Below are 16,694 nucleotides of genomic sequence, written 5' to 3'. Positions count from 1 at the left end.
AAGGAGCCCTTGTGCTGGCAGCCCTCTGTGGCTGGGGCTGGGCCTCTGACACCTGGGAGTCCCCCTCCTGTGGCAACTTGCCACCCAACCAAGTCGCCTTTCAGAGACGAAGGGGGACATGGTTACTAATTGCACTAGGACGCTGTCCCAGTCATCCAATCCACCTGTCGTGTGCAAGTGTGTGTGTGTGTGTGTGTGTGTGTGGGTGTGTGGGTGTGTGTCTGTGACTTAACAGAATGAATAAGAGATGTGTATAGAATCTCCATGTCCCATCCCCATGAAAGAACAAGTGGCACATCCCGCCCGCCCTGTTGGGTTCCTGTCCCTGCACCGTCTTTCACTTGGTCGAGGTGGAGGATCTTCGTATTTGGTCTAGGACTTGCCTTGCCACCAGGGTGGAGCTCAGAGGTGTCATTGATCTGAAGCTCCTGGGTGGGCTATGGGCAGGGGCTTTCCTCCTGGGGCCAGCACAGACCCTGGACCCCAGCAGGTCACCTGCCAAGGTGCCAGCCCTGCCCTCTGTTGAGGACTCCCTGCGGAGGTCGGAGGTACCCGGGTAAAAGGGCTTGCTCTGAGCTCCCCAGTCGCCCAGGTGTGCCACCCTGCAGGTAGGCAGGCACTGGAGGCTCTGGCCCTGGCCCTGCCCCTCCCTGGTGCCAGCCGCACTGTGCTGACTGCTTCCTGCTCTTCACCAAAGCGTTGGGCAGGAGGCTGTTTCTCTCTCTCTCTCTCTCTCTCTCTCCCTCCCTCCCTCCCTCTCTCTGTCTTTTTAAACATTTTTTAGAAGCAATTTTTGGTGTGTATTGCCAGGAACTGGGGAGAGTGTTTCTGCAACTGATCTTTGGTGTAGCACTGCACCAGACCTGAGCTTGACCCGAGCTTGACCCAGGGAGATGGCTGCACTCACTCTGCCCCTACTGTCACCTCACAAGTGCGCAGCCAGGGGAATCCCCGCTCCACAGGAGCCAAGAGGTGTTCCTGGGAGCTCCAGGATTCTGGAATGAGGAAGCAAGGCTATGGAGGGAGGTGACAGGCGGCACCAGGTCCTGAGGTCAGGAGCAGGAAGAGAGGGGACCGGCTGGCTTGGACGCTAGACAGCCAGGTGTGGCTGTAATGGGCCCAGGCCTGGGAAGGGAAGGGAAGCACAAGAAGAGGTGGGTGTCTCACCTGCTGCGCACGGCCAGGGCTGGCCCTGGGGAGGCAGGGCAGGCCAGGTCACCCCAGGGACCCCCTGATGCCCCCTTCAGTATCCTGGCCAGGGGGTAGGCAGGGCCACCAGCAGCTCCGGGATCTATTTAAACATTTTATGGACTGTAGTGTTAACTTGTGATTCCCTGGTCAGGGTGCACAGCCCAGTGCTCCCAATGCACACAGATGGTGCCAATGCGGCCTTTGCAGGACATTTTCATTACACTAAGGAAAACCATCCCACACCCTCTAGCTACCACCTGGAGACCACCCACCAATCACAACAGGCCTGGCCTCTGGGGGGCCTGCCCAGAGCCCAGAGTCTGCACCAGGCTTGTTGCTCAGCTGTCGTGCTCTAGAAAACCTGGATATTCTTTGCAGACAACTGCAGCCTGTTCACTGGCTCTGGTCCTGATGTGGAGCAGGCCATTTTGATTTAGAGGATGGAAATCCAGTCGTGCAGACTGACAGTGGAGATCCCGGGAGCTTGCTGGGGCTCCTTGCAGTGGGCAAGGGGCACTGCAGGGCTTGGGCCCATCGCCAAATCCCCTTGGCACTGCTTACATTTCCTGTGGCTGCTGGAACAAATCTCTGCATATTGGGTGGCTTCCAACTGCAGGAATTGATTGGCCATAATCCTGGAGGCCGGCAGGGTCATGCTTCCCAAGAAGGCTCTCACAGGTTCTGTGTGGCAGAAGACACTGGCGGCCCCTGGTGTGGGCAAGCACCCCTCCCACCTCTGAGCTCCACAGTCACCTCTTCCTGGGTCTGTGTCTCTCCTCCTCTTCTTGGAAGGACACCGGTCTTTGGATTAGGGTTGACCTCAACTCGGTTTCATCTGCGAAGCCCTATTCCCAAGCAAGGCCATGCTCACAGCTACTGGTGGTTGGGACTTTCACACATCTACTGGGGGACACGACCCAGCCTGGTTCACAAACATGCATCAGCTGTTCCCCAGGGGAAGCCAGGACTGAGCTGCTCTCCAGCTTGGCCTGTGGCTGGGGGAGGCCTGGTGGAGAGGGGACCTCAACCCAGAATGAGTGGGGGGGGTCTTGACAAATGTCACAGAAATGAATTTAAGGACACACCAGCTGGAGGCATAGCAGAGATGTGTTGGGAAAGCAGAGACACCTTGGAGAGAGAATGTGGGCCGTCTACCGAGTAAGGGACACTCCGGGTTCTCAGGCTCTTCTCTTAAAGGAAACTTGGCGAGGTGGGCATGGGAAGGCATGTGACAATGACATGAGTCTGGTACTCACAGATGGTTGGTTGAGGATCCTCAGGGTGACGGTGTCTCCATGGTCTGGCCAGTAAACAACCTCAGAAGGTACCCTGGATTATGGTTTTCTTAAATAGTGTCTCTCTCTTGCTTAACCTCATTTAGTAAGTCGGCTAATGAACACGGCACAAGGTCATTTTCTTACATAAGTGAACTTACAGTAACTGAGGGTGGGAGTGAAGATTTATAGATCTCCCATAAACCTGGGCGTGACGGCCTGAGGGACAGCTGGCTTGGGGATTGAGGTGGAGGAGCCACAGCTCGCTTTGAGGTTCAGCTATACCTCCCGACTTCCTTTTATCTCTGTTCCTGCCACCTTCCTGTTCTCTTCTACTCTGACCCACTTCCCACTGCCTCATCCTTGGCCTCTTCCTGGGCCCGGGCCCCACGGTCTCCCTTCCAGCACTTCTCCCGTCTGCACAGGAAGGCTTGAGGGAGGTGTTAGCGGGAACTGGCCCCAGGCAGGCCTTCTGACACTGGTCAGGGCTGTGGCCTTCCATCCTCCTTAGTTCCAGGGTTCAAAGCTCAGACTCAGTCTGGAAGTCTGCTTCCGCCTACTCAGTGGCTGAGGAGGCCATGGCAGGATGCCCCTGTGAGTTCCTGGAGCAGAGATTCACCTTGTGTGTTTGAGTGGGGGCTGTGGGGATGGACCTGGGGCTGGTGTCCACTGGGGGAGAGTTCCGTGACTCAGTGGCACCTGGCACTTTCTTCTTCTCTCCCCACTGTGTTAGTCTTTGGTGCCTGAACTTTGACTTTTGGAGCAGGTCACGTGGTTCAACAGAGCTGTCACAGTGTCATCTGGCACTATTTGATTTCAGGCTTTTCCTGCCCAGCACTATCCCCTCGGCAGCTAGCGGCAGCACGCCTGGCCCAGGGCTTGGGGACCGTGGCTGCAGGGACAGACCCCATCCCACCACCTGGAGTGCGTGCAGAAGCAGACCCCAGCCCCTCGGTGAGTACCCGCTGCAGCCCAGGCTTCTGGGATGGGCTGCTGGCTCTTCACAGAGGCAGGACTCCAACATCCTTGTCCATTTTCAGTCTGCAAGGGCTGGTGGCCTGATTTCCAGGTGTGCTCAGGGTGCAGGCCTCTCAGTGAGCACTTGGCTACAGCTGGTCCAGCCTGTCGTTCCAAACAAGAGAATCAAACAGTGGGAATCATGGACCTGAGAAATGCTCTCCACTGTGCCCAGAGATGCACCAGGATGGTCAGCACAGCACTGTGCTGGAGGACAGCTGACGCGGTCCAGCCACAGGAGCAGCGCTCAGCCAGCTGTGGTCCCCTGGCATATTGAATCCAGGCTCAGCTTCAACAAGAACAGAGTGAACACATTTCCAGAGTTCCAGGGCAGAGGCCCGGCTCTGGGGGTCCCAGTGGACTGAACCGGGCTACCCACTCCAAGACGCCAATCCAAGACCTGAGGGTGGCAGAGGCAGGGAAAGAGCTTCAAGGGGCTCAAGGACATTGAGGTTTTATAGGAAGGGACATGAAGGCCAGGGTTGGGTTTTGCACAGGTGGGGGTCGCAGACCTGGCAGACGGGGTGATCTTGGTCAGGACTGTTCGATCATTATTTCGGGATCAGTCATGCAGGGCTTTGTTGTGATAACAAACTTACTGTCGTCCCAGCTGCTCGGGAAGCTGAGGCAGGAGGATCACAAGATCAAAGCCAGCCTCAGCAACTTAGTGAGACTCCGTCTAGAAATAAAAGGGGTGAGGATGTGGCTCAGTGGTAGGTCACCCATGTGGTCAATTCCTGGCCTCCCTACCCCACAAAAAAGAAAGTTGCTGTTGCCTGGGAATAGCTTTGCCTCTTGTCAGAAGATATTCTGTGAGACTTGTTCCTGAATCCAAAGTGACTGCAGAGGAGGGTGGTTTAAGAGAACTCAGAAGGAAAAGACCAAGCCAGAGAGGCAGTCAGAGTCAAATGGGCCTCCGTCATACGGAGCTGCAGTTGTCAGCACCACATGCCTCCAGACTGGGTGCAGCCTGGCACGCGAGAGGCCCTGGGGACAACCCTAGTGCCACGCTCATAGGAAAGAAGATAAACCTAAAAACAGGTGGAACGTACCAGTCCAGATGTCTGATACTATTACGCAAGTTGTTCCTGGAATCCAAGGCAAGGCAGGGCAAAGGAGCCAGAGGCAAACTGGGGCGGAGGTGCCGAGTTCCCTACCTTTGCAGGCCCCGGTGAGGAGTCTGTGTCTTTAGCAAAGGCAGGTTCCAAGTCCCTGTGACATTTCCTTAACCGGAAGTCTGATGTGCCAGATGTTGGTGTGGAATCTGCACCGTGGGTTCGTGGGCACGTCACGGGCAGGACCTGTTTTATATGCTTGAGCCAGTCTGCAGTTGAGAAACGTCCTTATGCTATTTAGGTGGATCAATGGGCTGACCTGAGTCAGTGCAGCGGGGCAGGCAGAGACCCCGGCAGGAACACAGCTGTAAACCCAGCTCACCCACAAAGCCAGGGTGCCCAGGGCGTGCTCCTGGGGGGGAGGGTGCAGGTGACCTCTGGGCCATAGGTTGAGGTTTTACAGGCAGGTCTGCGGGCCACATGCATAGCCAGTCTTCAGGGGCTTGTGAGGCCAGTGGCGGAGCCGACTGGGACCCCTCCAGGAACATGTCTCTCCCGCCATTTGCTCTGCTTCTTCCCCTTTTGAAGCCCGTGCCCCCCCCCCCCAGCTGCAAGGCGAGGGCCTCGGGCTTCTTTCTCAGTCTGTTTCTGCGGTGCTCTCCTGCCATCTGTATCGCTGCCCTCGCATCTGGAGCTGCTACAACAGGGCCCCTCGCTGGGCTGCTTAAAACAACAGACTTTTATTCTCTGACAGTCCTGGAGGTCAAAGCCTCAGGTCAAAGGGCTCCTGGGAAGAGCCCTCCTGCCCTCTGGCTTCTGGAGCCACCCTTGCACAGTCCTGGCTTGAGCCCTCTCTGTCTCCGTAGTCACTTGGCCTTTTTAAATTTTATTTTTTTTGGTGGTGAGGATTAGGGAACCAGGGGTGCTCTACCACGGAGCTGTACCCCCGGCCCTTTTAAATTTTTATTTTGAGACAGGGTCTCCCTAGGTTGGCCTGGAACCTGCCCTCTCTGAGCTGTTCTCTCCCACGACGTGGGCAGCGTCCTCCTGGATCCCTGAAGCCAGTTCTTGGGTTCCAGCCCTCCTGTGCCCCTTCCAGGTTGTGGCAGCACCCAGGCATGGCGGAGCTGTGCCGCACAGACTCCACGCTGACGTCCCTGGACGAGGAGACGCTGTGGGAGCTGATGGAGAGCCACCGCTACAAGATCGTGCGCAGCATCTGCCCCAGCCGCCTCACCCCCTACCTGCGCCAGGCCAAGGTGCTGGGCCAGCTGGACGAGGAGGAGGTCCTGCACAGCCCCCGCTTCACCAACAGCGCCATGAGAGTGGGTGAGCCCGGAGGCGCGCCGCCAACTGGGCCCCAGCACCCCCAGCCCTGGATTCCAGCTGGGCTCTTCCTGCCCAGCCAGAGCCACACACCTGGCCCCTAGCCGTGAAGCCCTCCAGCAGGGCCAACAGCAGGGCTGGGAGCACAGGCTGCACAACACCGGGGGGACGGGAGTTGCAGACTTTGGGAACACTGTTAGTCCCCTAGGGCCACCCGACCCTGAACACGATGATTTAAAACAGCAGCAATGGGGCTGGGTGCAGTGGTGCACACCCGTGATCCCAGCGACTCCGGAGGCTGAGGCAGGAGGATCCCGAGTTCAAGGCCAGCCTGGACAACTTGGTGAGATCCAGGCTCAAAATGAATCATAAAAAGGACTTGGGGTGTAGCTCAGAGCCATCCCCAGTACCAAAGACTTGGGGTGTAGCTCAGAGCCATCCCCAGTACCAAAGACTTGGGGTGTAGCTCAGAGCCATCCCCAGTACCAAAACAAAACAACGACAAGGACACTAACCAGCAACGGGGTGGAGGGTAGCTCAGTGGCAGAGCACACGCCTGAGGTGAGTGAGGCCCTAGGTCCGACCCCAGCACCAGCAGCACCCACAGACGCACACTGGATGAAGTGTCTGCTCATGGGCCAGAAGTCCGACATCAGTGCCGCAGGTCGTGCTCCCACTGGAGGCTCCAGGGAAGGACCCTGCCCGCCTCTTCCATCTTCTGTGACTCCAGGTGTCCCTTGGCTTGTGGCCCCATCACTCCAGGCTCTGCCTCCCCCTTCACAGGGGTCTTTCCTCTGTGTCTTGTCTCCTTGGGTCCCTGGATTTTGGGCTTACCTGCTCTCGTGGGATGGTCTTACCCCAAGATCTCTAACTTAGTTACATTTGCAGACCGTGTGCCCAAAGGAATTCACACACAAAGATTTCAGGTGGACATATCTGGGAGCCCACTACAGATGTCTTTGGAACCCACTCCGGTGGTCCGACAGGCTGTGTTCACTTGTCCCACTGGACATGCTGATGGCTTTACCATAGAAGATCGTTAGGAGAACTAACGAGTCACAATTGAGGAGACACTCTTTGCCAAGCCTAGCCATAAAATCAGGCAATTAGTGGTAGCTATTAAGGCTATGGTGTGTATGCCTCTTGGTTTGTAGATGAATCCAAGCTATTAATTGAGTTGAGAAATGTAAGATTTGGGCCTGGGCTTGGGGGCCCTCAAGGCTCTCTGGGGCTCCCCTTGGTATTTATGGGCGCAACCCCAGATGTGTCTGTGCGTGACCTCGCCCTGCATGCCTAACCCTGGGCAGAGCTCTGGAGTTGCTGTAGCAGCGAGTTTATAAAAGTGGACTTTGCCTTGTTAAGCTGAGCGGGGTCAAGTCATCACAAGGGACCTACTCCATGAGCCTCCAACAGAGAGGGCTCCTCTCTCCCAGGACCTCCACCTCCTCACTGCCTCCTCACTGTCCTCACTGTCCAGGACACTCCCGCTCAGCCCTCCCTCGCAGGAAGCCAGTCCTCCCGCCCTGAGCCCTGGTAGCTAAGTGATGGTCTCTCCCCAAGGGCACCTGCTGGACTTGCTGAAGGCCCGAGGAAAGAATGGCGCCATCGCCTTCCTGGAGAGCTTGAAGTTCCACAACCCTGATGTCTACACGCTGATCACGGGGCTGCAGCCCGACGTGGATGCCAGCAACTTCAGCGGTGAGAGCAGGGCCTGTGTCTGGATGGTGGGCACCCCCACACTGCTGTTACAGGACTTCCCCCAATTTCCTCTTGATGGAGGCCATGGTCTGTGTCCCTGCACCCCTACTCCATGCACTGGATGGGCAGGAAAAGGACCCTGTAGGGCCCAAGGTCCATCTTCACTCACCCAGCACTGTAAGAGCCCTGGGAGAACCTGCATCCCAGAGGGGAGAGGCACAGGCCGGCCTCTCTTGGAGGCCAATGAGACAGCACCGTCCTGGGTCCCAGATCTCAGACGGGCTGAGAGGCCCTTTCAGAGGCAGAGGGAGCAGAACCTGTGGCACCCTGGCACACCTGTCTAGGTAAAGGTGGGGCCTGCTTTTATTTAACGCACCCTGCTGTTTATTTAACCACAATACCAAGTGCATGGAGGCCTGGAAGCTTTTACCACAAACAGGTTAGGGCCGGGGCCTGCCTGGGGGTTGGGATGCAAAGACTGGAGGCTGGAGACGAGGGGCAGGCGAGGTGGCAGCGCCTCACCCCTGCCCTCCACCCCGCAGGCCTCATGGAGACGTCCAAGCTGACCGAGTGTCTGGCGGGGGCCATCGGCAGCCTGCAGGAGGAGCTGGCCCAGGAGAAGGCCCAGAGGGAGGCTGTGCTGCGGCAGTGCCAGAGGTTGCAGGAGCGCCTGGGCCTGGCCGAGGCCCGTGCCGAAGGCCTGTGCCAACTGGAGGCCGACCACAGCCGCATGAAGAGGGAGCTCAGCGCCCACTTCCACGAGGTGCTGAAGCTGAAGGACGAGATGCTGAGCCTCTCGCTACACTACAGCAACGCGCTGCAGGAGAAGGAGCTGGCCACCTCGCGGGGCCGCAGCCTGCAGGAGGAGGTAGCAGGGACAGCCTTCGCTGCGGGTGGTGGGCCCAGCCTGACTCTGCTGCTGCCCACCCTGGGGCCTTTACCCGTCAGTCTGCCTGCCTGGAGACCTCTTCCTTGTGCACACCTCCCTGCCCACCCTGGACTGAGGCCCTCTGGGAAGTGGATCCCAGCTCTCCCAGGGGCCTCCTGAGGTGCTGTGCTGAGCCCGCACGGCAACGAGCCTGCCCTGCCCTGCCCTGAAATTCCCCGTGGCCTGGATGGCCTGGTGTGAGCTGCCCACCACAGCATCTGGAGGCAGGTCTGGCTATGCTGGGACCCAGATTAGAAGACCCACCTTGACCACTGCCCCAGGAGTGCAGTGACATCTCTGTCACCTGCCTTTGTCCTCCGCTGGCTCTGGGTTAGGGTAGTGCCTTCAGCTCATTTTCTCTTGGGAGACTGTCCTCTTATTGATTCATAAGTGCTCTTTCAATATTGAGGATTATCCTGTGATCTTGGCCTTTATTTTTGCTTTATTTTGTGTTGGTGCTAGAATTCGAACTTAAGTATGTGAAGCATGTGCTCTACCAGGGAGCTACACCAAGCCCCCAGGTGTTTGTTTTAAGTTTTGAATTTTAACTTTTTATTTAGAAATAACTTCAACTTTATTCTTTTTTTTTTTTTTAGAGAGAGAGAGAATTTTAATATTTCTTTTTTAGTTTTCGGCGGACACAACATCTTTGTCTGTATGTGGTGCTGAGGATCGAACCCGGCCGAACGCATGCCAGGCGGGCACGCTACCGCTTGAGCCACATCCCCAGCCCCAACTTAATTCTTAAAAAAATCCACAATTAAAATAGTACAGAGAGGGCTGGGGTTGTAGCTCAGTGTGGTAGGGCACTTGCCTTGCATGTGTGAGGCACTGGGTTCGATTCTCAGCACCACATATAAATAAGTAAATAAAATAAAGGTCCATCAACAACTCAAAAAATATTTTAAAAAAATAAAATAGTACAGAGAATACCTTATGGTCTTATGTTCATAAGGGCCGTCTGTACACACACACCCACACCCCAACTTCAGAGTTATATCCGTGGCCTTTATATATATATATATTTAGTTGTAGATGGGCCAAATATCTTTATTTGTTTATTTTTACGTGGTGCTGGGGCCCGAACCCAGGGCCTCAGGCATGTGAGGCAAGCGCTCTGCCACTGAGCTACATCCCCAGCCCATACCTGTGGCCCTCTATTCCCAAACATTGAAAAGTGTATTTCCTAAAAACAGGGTGTTTTCTTATGTAACCACACAGCTCTCTTTTCTGTTAATTTGCATCGATGTGGTCTTTCATCCCCTGTGGCCTGACGCCCTCACTTACCCACATGGAGTCAGTCCCCTGTGGCACTTCTCTCCAGCCAGGGGCAGGCGTGCGCCTGCTTGTCCTGCCTCGCGCAGCCTCTTCAGTCTGGAACCTCCCACAGCCCTTCTGGGCCTGGGGGGACGCGATGATTTTGAAGATTACTGATACTTTCATGGCAGAGTTGGGGTCTGTCTCCTGTTTCCGAGAGAGGGTCCGAGGTTCTGTACCTTTGCTGGGTCCGCTGGTACCGCCTGGAGGCATGCTGCTGGCCGCCCGTCAGGGGCTGCTGCTGTTGACCATCTGGTCAGGTGCCGCCCGCTTCCTGCATGACAGAATCGCCATTTCTTTCTCACCCCTGCAACTAACAGGCCATCTGGGGAGGCTCTTGGGGACCAGCAAGTGTCCCCTACTCGCCAGCCTGTCCCAGCCTGGGCCGTGGTGGTAGCCTGGGCAGCCGCTGGCCTTGGCTCCCGACGGGAGGTGCCTCCCCTCCCCCAACTCGTGCACCCTCTTCCAGTGGTCTTGGCTGGGGGGCGCCCTGCTCCATGCCCTGGGATGGCCCCTCACTTTCCGAGCTCTGGCTGCCTTTCCGGCGGGGACCCCTGCGTGTGAACAGCTGGAGAAGCCCCCAGGCCCCCGTCCTGGCTGGAAGCTGCTCACCTGGCGTCCTCGCCCTCCTCCCTGGACAGCTGTACCTGGCCAAGCAGGAGCTGCAGCGGGTGCAGATGGAGTCGTCCTGTGCGCGGGAATTTCGAGAGAGGTCCCTGAAGATGGCCGACGACCTGGAGGAGGGCGGTGAGGAGCTGGCCCGCCTGAGGGAGGAGAACGAGAAACTGCGCTCGCTGGCCTTCAGCCTGGTAGGCTCCGCCCCCTCCACAGGGTCAGCTGCTCCCCTGGGCGCCAGCTGGGGCTGTCCACATGTGTGTGCGAGCTGGGGGTGGACCCAGGCCTGGCACACACAGCCCTCCGCCACCTTCTCGCCGCTTCCCTCCTCTTCCCCAGCCGGGCAGACGCTGGCAGGACTCAAGGCCGTTAGGAGGTCCAGCTCCCTCGGTCACCGCTGCCATGTTGCATTGGAGTCGATTGAGCCAGTCACAAAAGAGGGGGTTAAGTCTGAGTCTCAGGGAAAGGAACCAGGCTCAGTGGCACACCCCAGAAATCACAGCAGCTCAGGAGGCAGGCAGGAGGATCACAGGTTCAAAGCCAGCCTCAGCAATTAGCAAGATCCTGCACAACCCAGTGAGACCCTGACTCTAAATAAAATTCAAAAAAAGGGCTGGGGATGTGCTCCGAGGTCGAGTGCCCTGAGTTCAATCCCTGTATCAAAAAAAAAAAAAAAAAAAGCAGATATTTAGTGAGAAATGCCCTCTATAAACACCACCGGCCACCTGGCACACCATCATGCAGCCTGGCATGTGCCATGGTTCTGGGCTCCTTCTGGAAGGTGCTGAGCCCACCCTTCGGCTCGTCCCTCCTTCAAGCTCAGTGTGTGAAGGAGAAGGTCAAAGGACTTAAAGAAGTTGTCCTTCAGACGTCCCCGGCTTCCTTTTCCCTCTGACTCCTTGACCAGGCAGCATTAGAACTGAAACGTCTTTTCCCAAACGTGACTGGGGCCTTCCCGAAGCTTCTTCCTGCCTGGTGGTCAGTAGTGGGGTGACCCCCCTCCACACCCCTGGCCTCGAGGGCTCCTGCTCCGGGGGCCTTTTCCGCAGCCGGGGCCCCTGGGGAGCTCAGGCCTCTCTGTCCACCAGGCAGAGAAGGACATTGTGGAGCAGAACCTGGACGAGGCCCTGGAGAGCAAGCAGGAGCTGGTGGACCGCATCCACTCGCTGCGGGAGCGGGCGGCGGCCGCGGAGAGGCAGCGGAAGCAGGTGAGCAGCAGCAGCCCCCCTGGGACCCGGTGACCCCAGGTCTGCAGGCTGCATCTGTGGGAAGACGGGCTCCTCGTCCTTGCTGGGCCGTCGGGTTTGCTTACCCAGTTTGCTGGCACATTCTATCCGATGCTGGGTCAGAGCCAGGTCAAGCCCAGGCTACGGCCAGGCAGAGTCACTGAAGTCCAGGGTGATTTCTAGGGTTTGGGGAGGCCAGAGTGACAGCCAGGGATTTAATGGAGGGGAGAACAGGGAGAAAGGAGCCGTGGGAGGGGATGAGGCCAGGTGGGGGAAATTGTAACTTCAAGCTACACACCACCTGGTGCCGTGCTTGCCGGGCCTGAGCTCAGGAGGGCTCCTGTCACACCCTAACCCCGCCCTGCAGAAACCAGCAGGAGTCCACTCTCCTCCCTCTGGAACCACCTGCCCCCGCGCTCCCCGCCCCTCCCCCACCCAGGCCCTCAGAGCCACTGACCTCCAGGGCCCTGTCCCCTCTGTCTAGTACTGGGAGGAGAAAGAGCAGACCCTGCTCCAGTTCCGGAAGACACAGATGGACTGCGAGCTGTACAGGGAGAAGATGAACACGCTGCAGGGCCAGGTGGCCGAGCTGCAGAAGGAGCGTGACCAGGTACCCCGGAGCTGGGCCAGGGCCAGGAGGACACACAGGCCACCCTCACTCCTCGCTGGTCCAGCTCGGGAGCCCGTGCCACCTCTGCTGCCTCACACTTGTGTCTGGGTGAGGCTGAGGGCTGCTGGTTGGGGGACACTCTCAGGCTCTGCCTGTCCTCGATGGAAGGCTGGTTCCAGACTTCAAGGTCCCTTTCCTTGGTCTACACGAGGTTTCTTAACTCCCCCACCTCCGTTGTGCGCCACTACACGCTCTGCCTTCGTTCCCGGCACAAGACATTAAGAAAGTCCACCCCAGATGGTGGCTTTTACTAAAACCACATGTGCACACACGGAGTGAAGGGGATGGTGTGCGAGTCTCCTCGCTGGGAGAGTTCCCGGGAAATGCCCACCAGCAGTGGTGCCTTCTCCAGCTGAGGCCCCCTCGTCTGATGGCCCAGCCTCCTGACTGTCCTGTTCTGGCCCACAGGCGTACTCTGCAAGGGACAGAGCCCAGCTGGCGATTTCTCAGAGCCTGGCGGAGAAGGACTCCCTCCGCAGAAGAGTGTTCGAGCTGACCGCTGAGGTCTGCGAGCTACGGGCAGAGCCCACAGCAGGCGTGAGTGCTCTGTGGCCAGCACCAGGCTCAGGGCTGTTTCAAGGAGGCGGCAGGAAGGGGGCTGGAGAGGAGGAGCTGAGCCCAAGCTGGGCCACAGCAGCCCCGGGAAGGCAGGCTGTCCAGCTGTCCCTCTGCCTGCCTGCCGGTTCCCACACGCAGGTGGGGCTTTGACGTCTTGACGAAGCACACGGGCACACCCTTTTCTGAAAATACCAGCCTGTTACAGACGGGGAGGGTTCGCAGAGGTCCGGGGCCTGGTGGAGAGCGGCTCCATGGGCAGCCGTGCATAGATGACACTTTCCAAAATGTCAGAGTCGTGTCCAAGAGCGAGTAGCAAAGGGAGCTCTGGTCCCAGAGATCAGAGTCCTCTGGTCCTGGACCACAGGCAGTGCTGCCCAGGCACCCTGGGGCTGGGGACTCAGCAGAGGTGAGTGGGGGGGCAGCGGCTCTTCCTCCTCACCCCAACGGCATTAGACACACAGACAAGTAAAGGGACAGCCACCAAGAGGCAAACCATGCTCCTTGTGGGTGTGGAGCTCGGTCCCTTCCGGGCTCTCTTCTTTCTTTTTCTCCTCTGCTCTTATTTTTCGTGGCATTGGGGACAGAACCCAGGGCCCTGGGCTCGCTAGGCAGAGTGCTCGGTCACTGAGCTGTCCCCCAGGCGCCCTGTTTTCTGTGTAGAATACACATTGTGTTAAGTATCTATATAGCGCGTCTTTACTCACGCCTTCTCTAAGACGCCACTTCTCCAGTGCTGCTGGTCTCCTTGGTGGCTGGCTCCTGCGCGCTGGGGTCCCCTGCTCCGAGGACAGGGGTTGTTCTTCCTGGGGCAGTGACCCACTGGAAAGCCCTGGGCACCCCAGGTAGCTTTCCTGAATTAAGGACTCCTCTGGCCCCAAGCAGGAAGCGGAGGCCCGGGAGGCCCGCGAGGCCAGGGAACCCTGCCCGCGGGGGAAGCAGCGGCTGGTGCGGATGCATGCGGTGTGCCCAGGGGTGGACAGCAGCTGCAGCCTCCTCAGCTCCACCGAGGTAAGCAGCTCTCCTGCTGCCCAGCTGCTCTGCCACGCACAGCCCCGGCACCCTCCATCTGGACCACGGGCGTCTCCACCCCCTTGTCCCGGTGGGGAGAGGTCAATACCACTGGGAGAGTCCAGTCAGTGAGAACCAATTCCCTGGCAGCTCTTGAGGCCAGAAATCTAGAATCAAAGGGTGTCAGCAGGGCCACACTCTGATAGCTCTCCAAGCTCCGGGTGGCTCCTGGCCTCCTCAGCTGGTGACCACATCACTCCAGGCTCTGCCTTCATCTTCCTGCGATGTGCCCTGTGGTTTCTCTGGGCCCACGTTTCCTCCTTTGAGAACATGAGTTAGTCAGCTTTCTAATGCAGACACAAAATGACTGAGGTCATCCACTTAATGGAAGTTAAACCTTCGCAACAGCCTTTTGACTCGGTTCCAGAGGTTTGGGCCGTGGCTGCTTGGCTCTGTTGTGTGAGCTGTGGTGAGGCAGTAGGGGGCGTTAAGCAAAGCCTTTACCTCATGGTGGCCAGAAGCAGAGAGGGAGAGGAGCGGGTCCCAGCACCCCTTCTGAGGGCCGCCCCCAACAACCTAACTTCCTCCCTCAGGCCCCACTTCCTAGAGGCTCCACCATCTCTGGCAGCACCACAGGCTGGGCCAGGCCCCTGGGCACACTCCAGGCAGGGAGGCCCAGGCGGGGAGGCCCAGGCTGGGGGAGTCAGGGCCCCTCTGGTCCATTCTGACTCCATCGGGGCTCCATTTCACCCAAAGATCCTAGTCCCAAAGGCACATCTCAGGTCACCAGTGGACGTGAACTTGGGGGTGCAGCTCTGTTGGGCCCAGAGGGCTCCTGGGTGGTCTGACCCACTGCAGTCTCTGGAACTTTGAGTCCCCAGCACCTGCTCATATCCTCTGGCAAAGCCAAGAGGTGGTCTCACCATAGAGGGCATGTGGGTCCAGCATGCCCAGGGTGAGGCAGAGGCACCCCTGCTAAGGGCTACCATGAGCTGGGAGAGAGGACCGGAGGCAGGCTAGCGCACTGGGCCACTGCCCCAGCTGGCCTTGGTGTCTCCTTCCTGCATGATAGCCTCCCCACACTGTCCTGCATCCCACAGGGCAACCTGCTCAGGCCCACCCGCTGGCCAATCTCTTGGACAGTTGTGGAGAGCCAGGCGTCCTCCCCAGAACCCTGACACACAAAGCCGGGGCCACTCCACATTCCACCAAGACTCCACGGCCAGAGCCATCCAGACGCCATGCTGGGCAGGAGCGGCTTCCGCCCTGTGCCCTCACTGCTCCAGGTGTAGCACATTCCTCCTGGCCGCCGTGGTAGGGACTGGGAAGCAAAGGGGCCTCAGCAGCTCCAAACTGGCTCCCTCCCTCCTGCACCTATGATGTCCCAGGGACCCACTCGTGGCTTCCTCTGGGCCTCAGCTACAATGTGCCACAGCCCCATGCCTGCCCACCTGGCTCCTCTGTCTCTTCCTCCAGGAAGGCACCAGGGCTTCCCCGCCCATGTTGTCCACACCCTGCTGAGGCATACCCCACTCCCTGGTGTACATTTGCCCATGGATCCCCTACCCCAGGAAGAACACCTGTCCTCAGGGGTACGTTGACACTAGCACAGGGCTCGGCACACAGTAGGGGCTCAGGGAATTCTCAGAAAGTAAATTCAGAGCAACTCTGTACTCCTGGGGTCCTCGTCAGACCCTGCTCTGAAAGCAGCCTCCCTCCAGGGGCCCAGCTCCTCCGTCACCAGCAGTAACTGCGCCTCTCAGGGCCTTGGTGGCTTTCCGCACCAGATGGAACAGGATGCCCACCCAGCAGGATCCTGAGAGCCCAGCAATACTAAACACAAAACAGCTGCAGAGATCCTGGTTCCAGGGTCGGGACCTTGATGTGCTCTCCCTTCCCTCCCGCACCCCCTCTCGGTGATGCCACCGTCCACCGCCCTCCTCCAGTCCCAGCTCTGGTGGGACCTGAGTGCCACGTCCAGCCGGGAACCCATGGACAGCTTCCGCTCCAGCAGCCCTGTGCCTCCCAGCCAGCAGTCCCTGTATAAGCGGGTGACAGAGGACTTCCGGGAAGACCCCGAGTCTTTAAGGTAGAGTGTGATGCAACCATGAGGTCCAGCTCACGGGGGACACTGAGCTAGCCCCTGGACCATCTGGGCATGGACACAGCTGCTTGGGAAGGGACTGGAGCCGCCAGGCCCCTGCAGTAGCGGGCAACATGACCTGAGCAGCTCCTTGTGCTTCACAGAAGCTTCCCGGGAATCCTGGAGGTAGACCTAGGAGCCCCTCCGGGGGCCAAGGAGGACGACACAGACCTGGACTACGAGATTCTGGACAGGGCAGGTGAGTGTGATCACCCCCAGACCTCTGCAGTGTCCACCCATCCCGGGCTGCTGGCCAAGCTGCAGGGCCACACATGAGACCGCCTGAGGACTGGCAGGTAGGGGTGAGCTTGACCTCAGCTCACCCCTTGTCCAGACTGACCACCTGGCCACTCAGGCCAAAGCCCAGCTGCTCTCTGCTCAGTGGGGTCTCTGTCTCTGTGCCTCACATAGAGTCCGGGGGAGTTATTCATAGCCATGTCCAGCTTAGCATGTGTGTCCTCCACTGCTCTACTCTGGACACTGGGCCTCCCAGGCTGTCAGGAGGCCACTAACAGGCTTAGGTGCCCAGCTGCTCCTGGCGGGGCACACCACAGGCTGTGGTCCACCTGCTAGGAGCATCCCCCTCTTGGGTGTTGGTCTCTGATTCTCCTGGGGCTTATTCCTCATGTCTGTGATTGGACTGCTCCCTTCTCCCTCCCAGGTGCGTG

General features: G+C 58.4%; 1 protein-coding gene and 1 long non-coding RNA gene across 3 annotated transcripts in view; one reads left to right on the top strand and one right to left on the bottom strand.

The window, feature by feature from the left end:
• Positions 1-16,694, top strand: part of Card14 (caspase recruitment domain family member 14) — a 28,253-nt gene that overhangs the window by 1,783 nt on the left and 9,776 nt on the right. For both annotated transcript variants that reach the window (XM_058585278.1, XM_046463201.2), the window contains exons 2-12: positions 3,286-3,419; positions 5,637-5,866; positions 7,424-7,561; positions 8,104-8,429; positions 10,448-10,615; positions 11,510-11,629; positions 12,132-12,257; positions 12,726-12,854; positions 13,758-13,883; positions 15,830-15,972; positions 16,131-16,225. In XM_058585278.1, the coding sequence (XP_058441261.1) occupies positions 5,656-5,866; positions 7,424-7,561; positions 8,104-8,429; positions 10,448-10,615; positions 11,510-11,629; positions 12,132-12,257; positions 12,726-12,854; positions 13,758-13,883; positions 15,830-15,972; positions 16,131-16,225 (1,582 nt within the window). In that variant the 5' untranslated portion in view covers positions 3,286-3,419; positions 5,637-5,655. The remainder of the gene's footprint in view (positions 1-3,285; positions 3,420-5,636; positions 5,867-7,423; positions 7,562-8,103; positions 8,430-10,447; positions 10,616-11,509; positions 11,630-12,131; positions 12,258-12,725; positions 12,855-13,757; positions 13,884-15,829; positions 15,973-16,130; positions 16,226-16,694) is intronic.
• LOC124105850 (uncharacterized) lies at positions 8,304-10,597 on the bottom strand. Its single transcript, XR_006855891.2, has 3 exons — positions 10,419-10,597; positions 9,777-10,080; positions 8,304-8,417 (listed from the first exon to the last, which is right to left on the bottom strand). It is a non-coding gene; the product is annotated as an uncharacterized LOC124105850 (long non-coding RNA).

Source organism: Marmota monax, unplaced genomic scaffold (assembly GCF_021218885.2).
Source record: "Marmota monax isolate L192 unplaced genomic scaffold, Marmota_monax_Labrador192_F-V1.1 WCK01_AAM20220418_F8-fsc00220, whole genome shotgun sequence".
In the NCBI taxonomy this organism is placed as follows: Eukaryota; Metazoa; Chordata; class Mammalia; order Rodentia; family Sciuridae; genus Marmota; species Marmota monax.
This window is presented reverse-complemented; position numbering and strand designations above follow the sequence as displayed.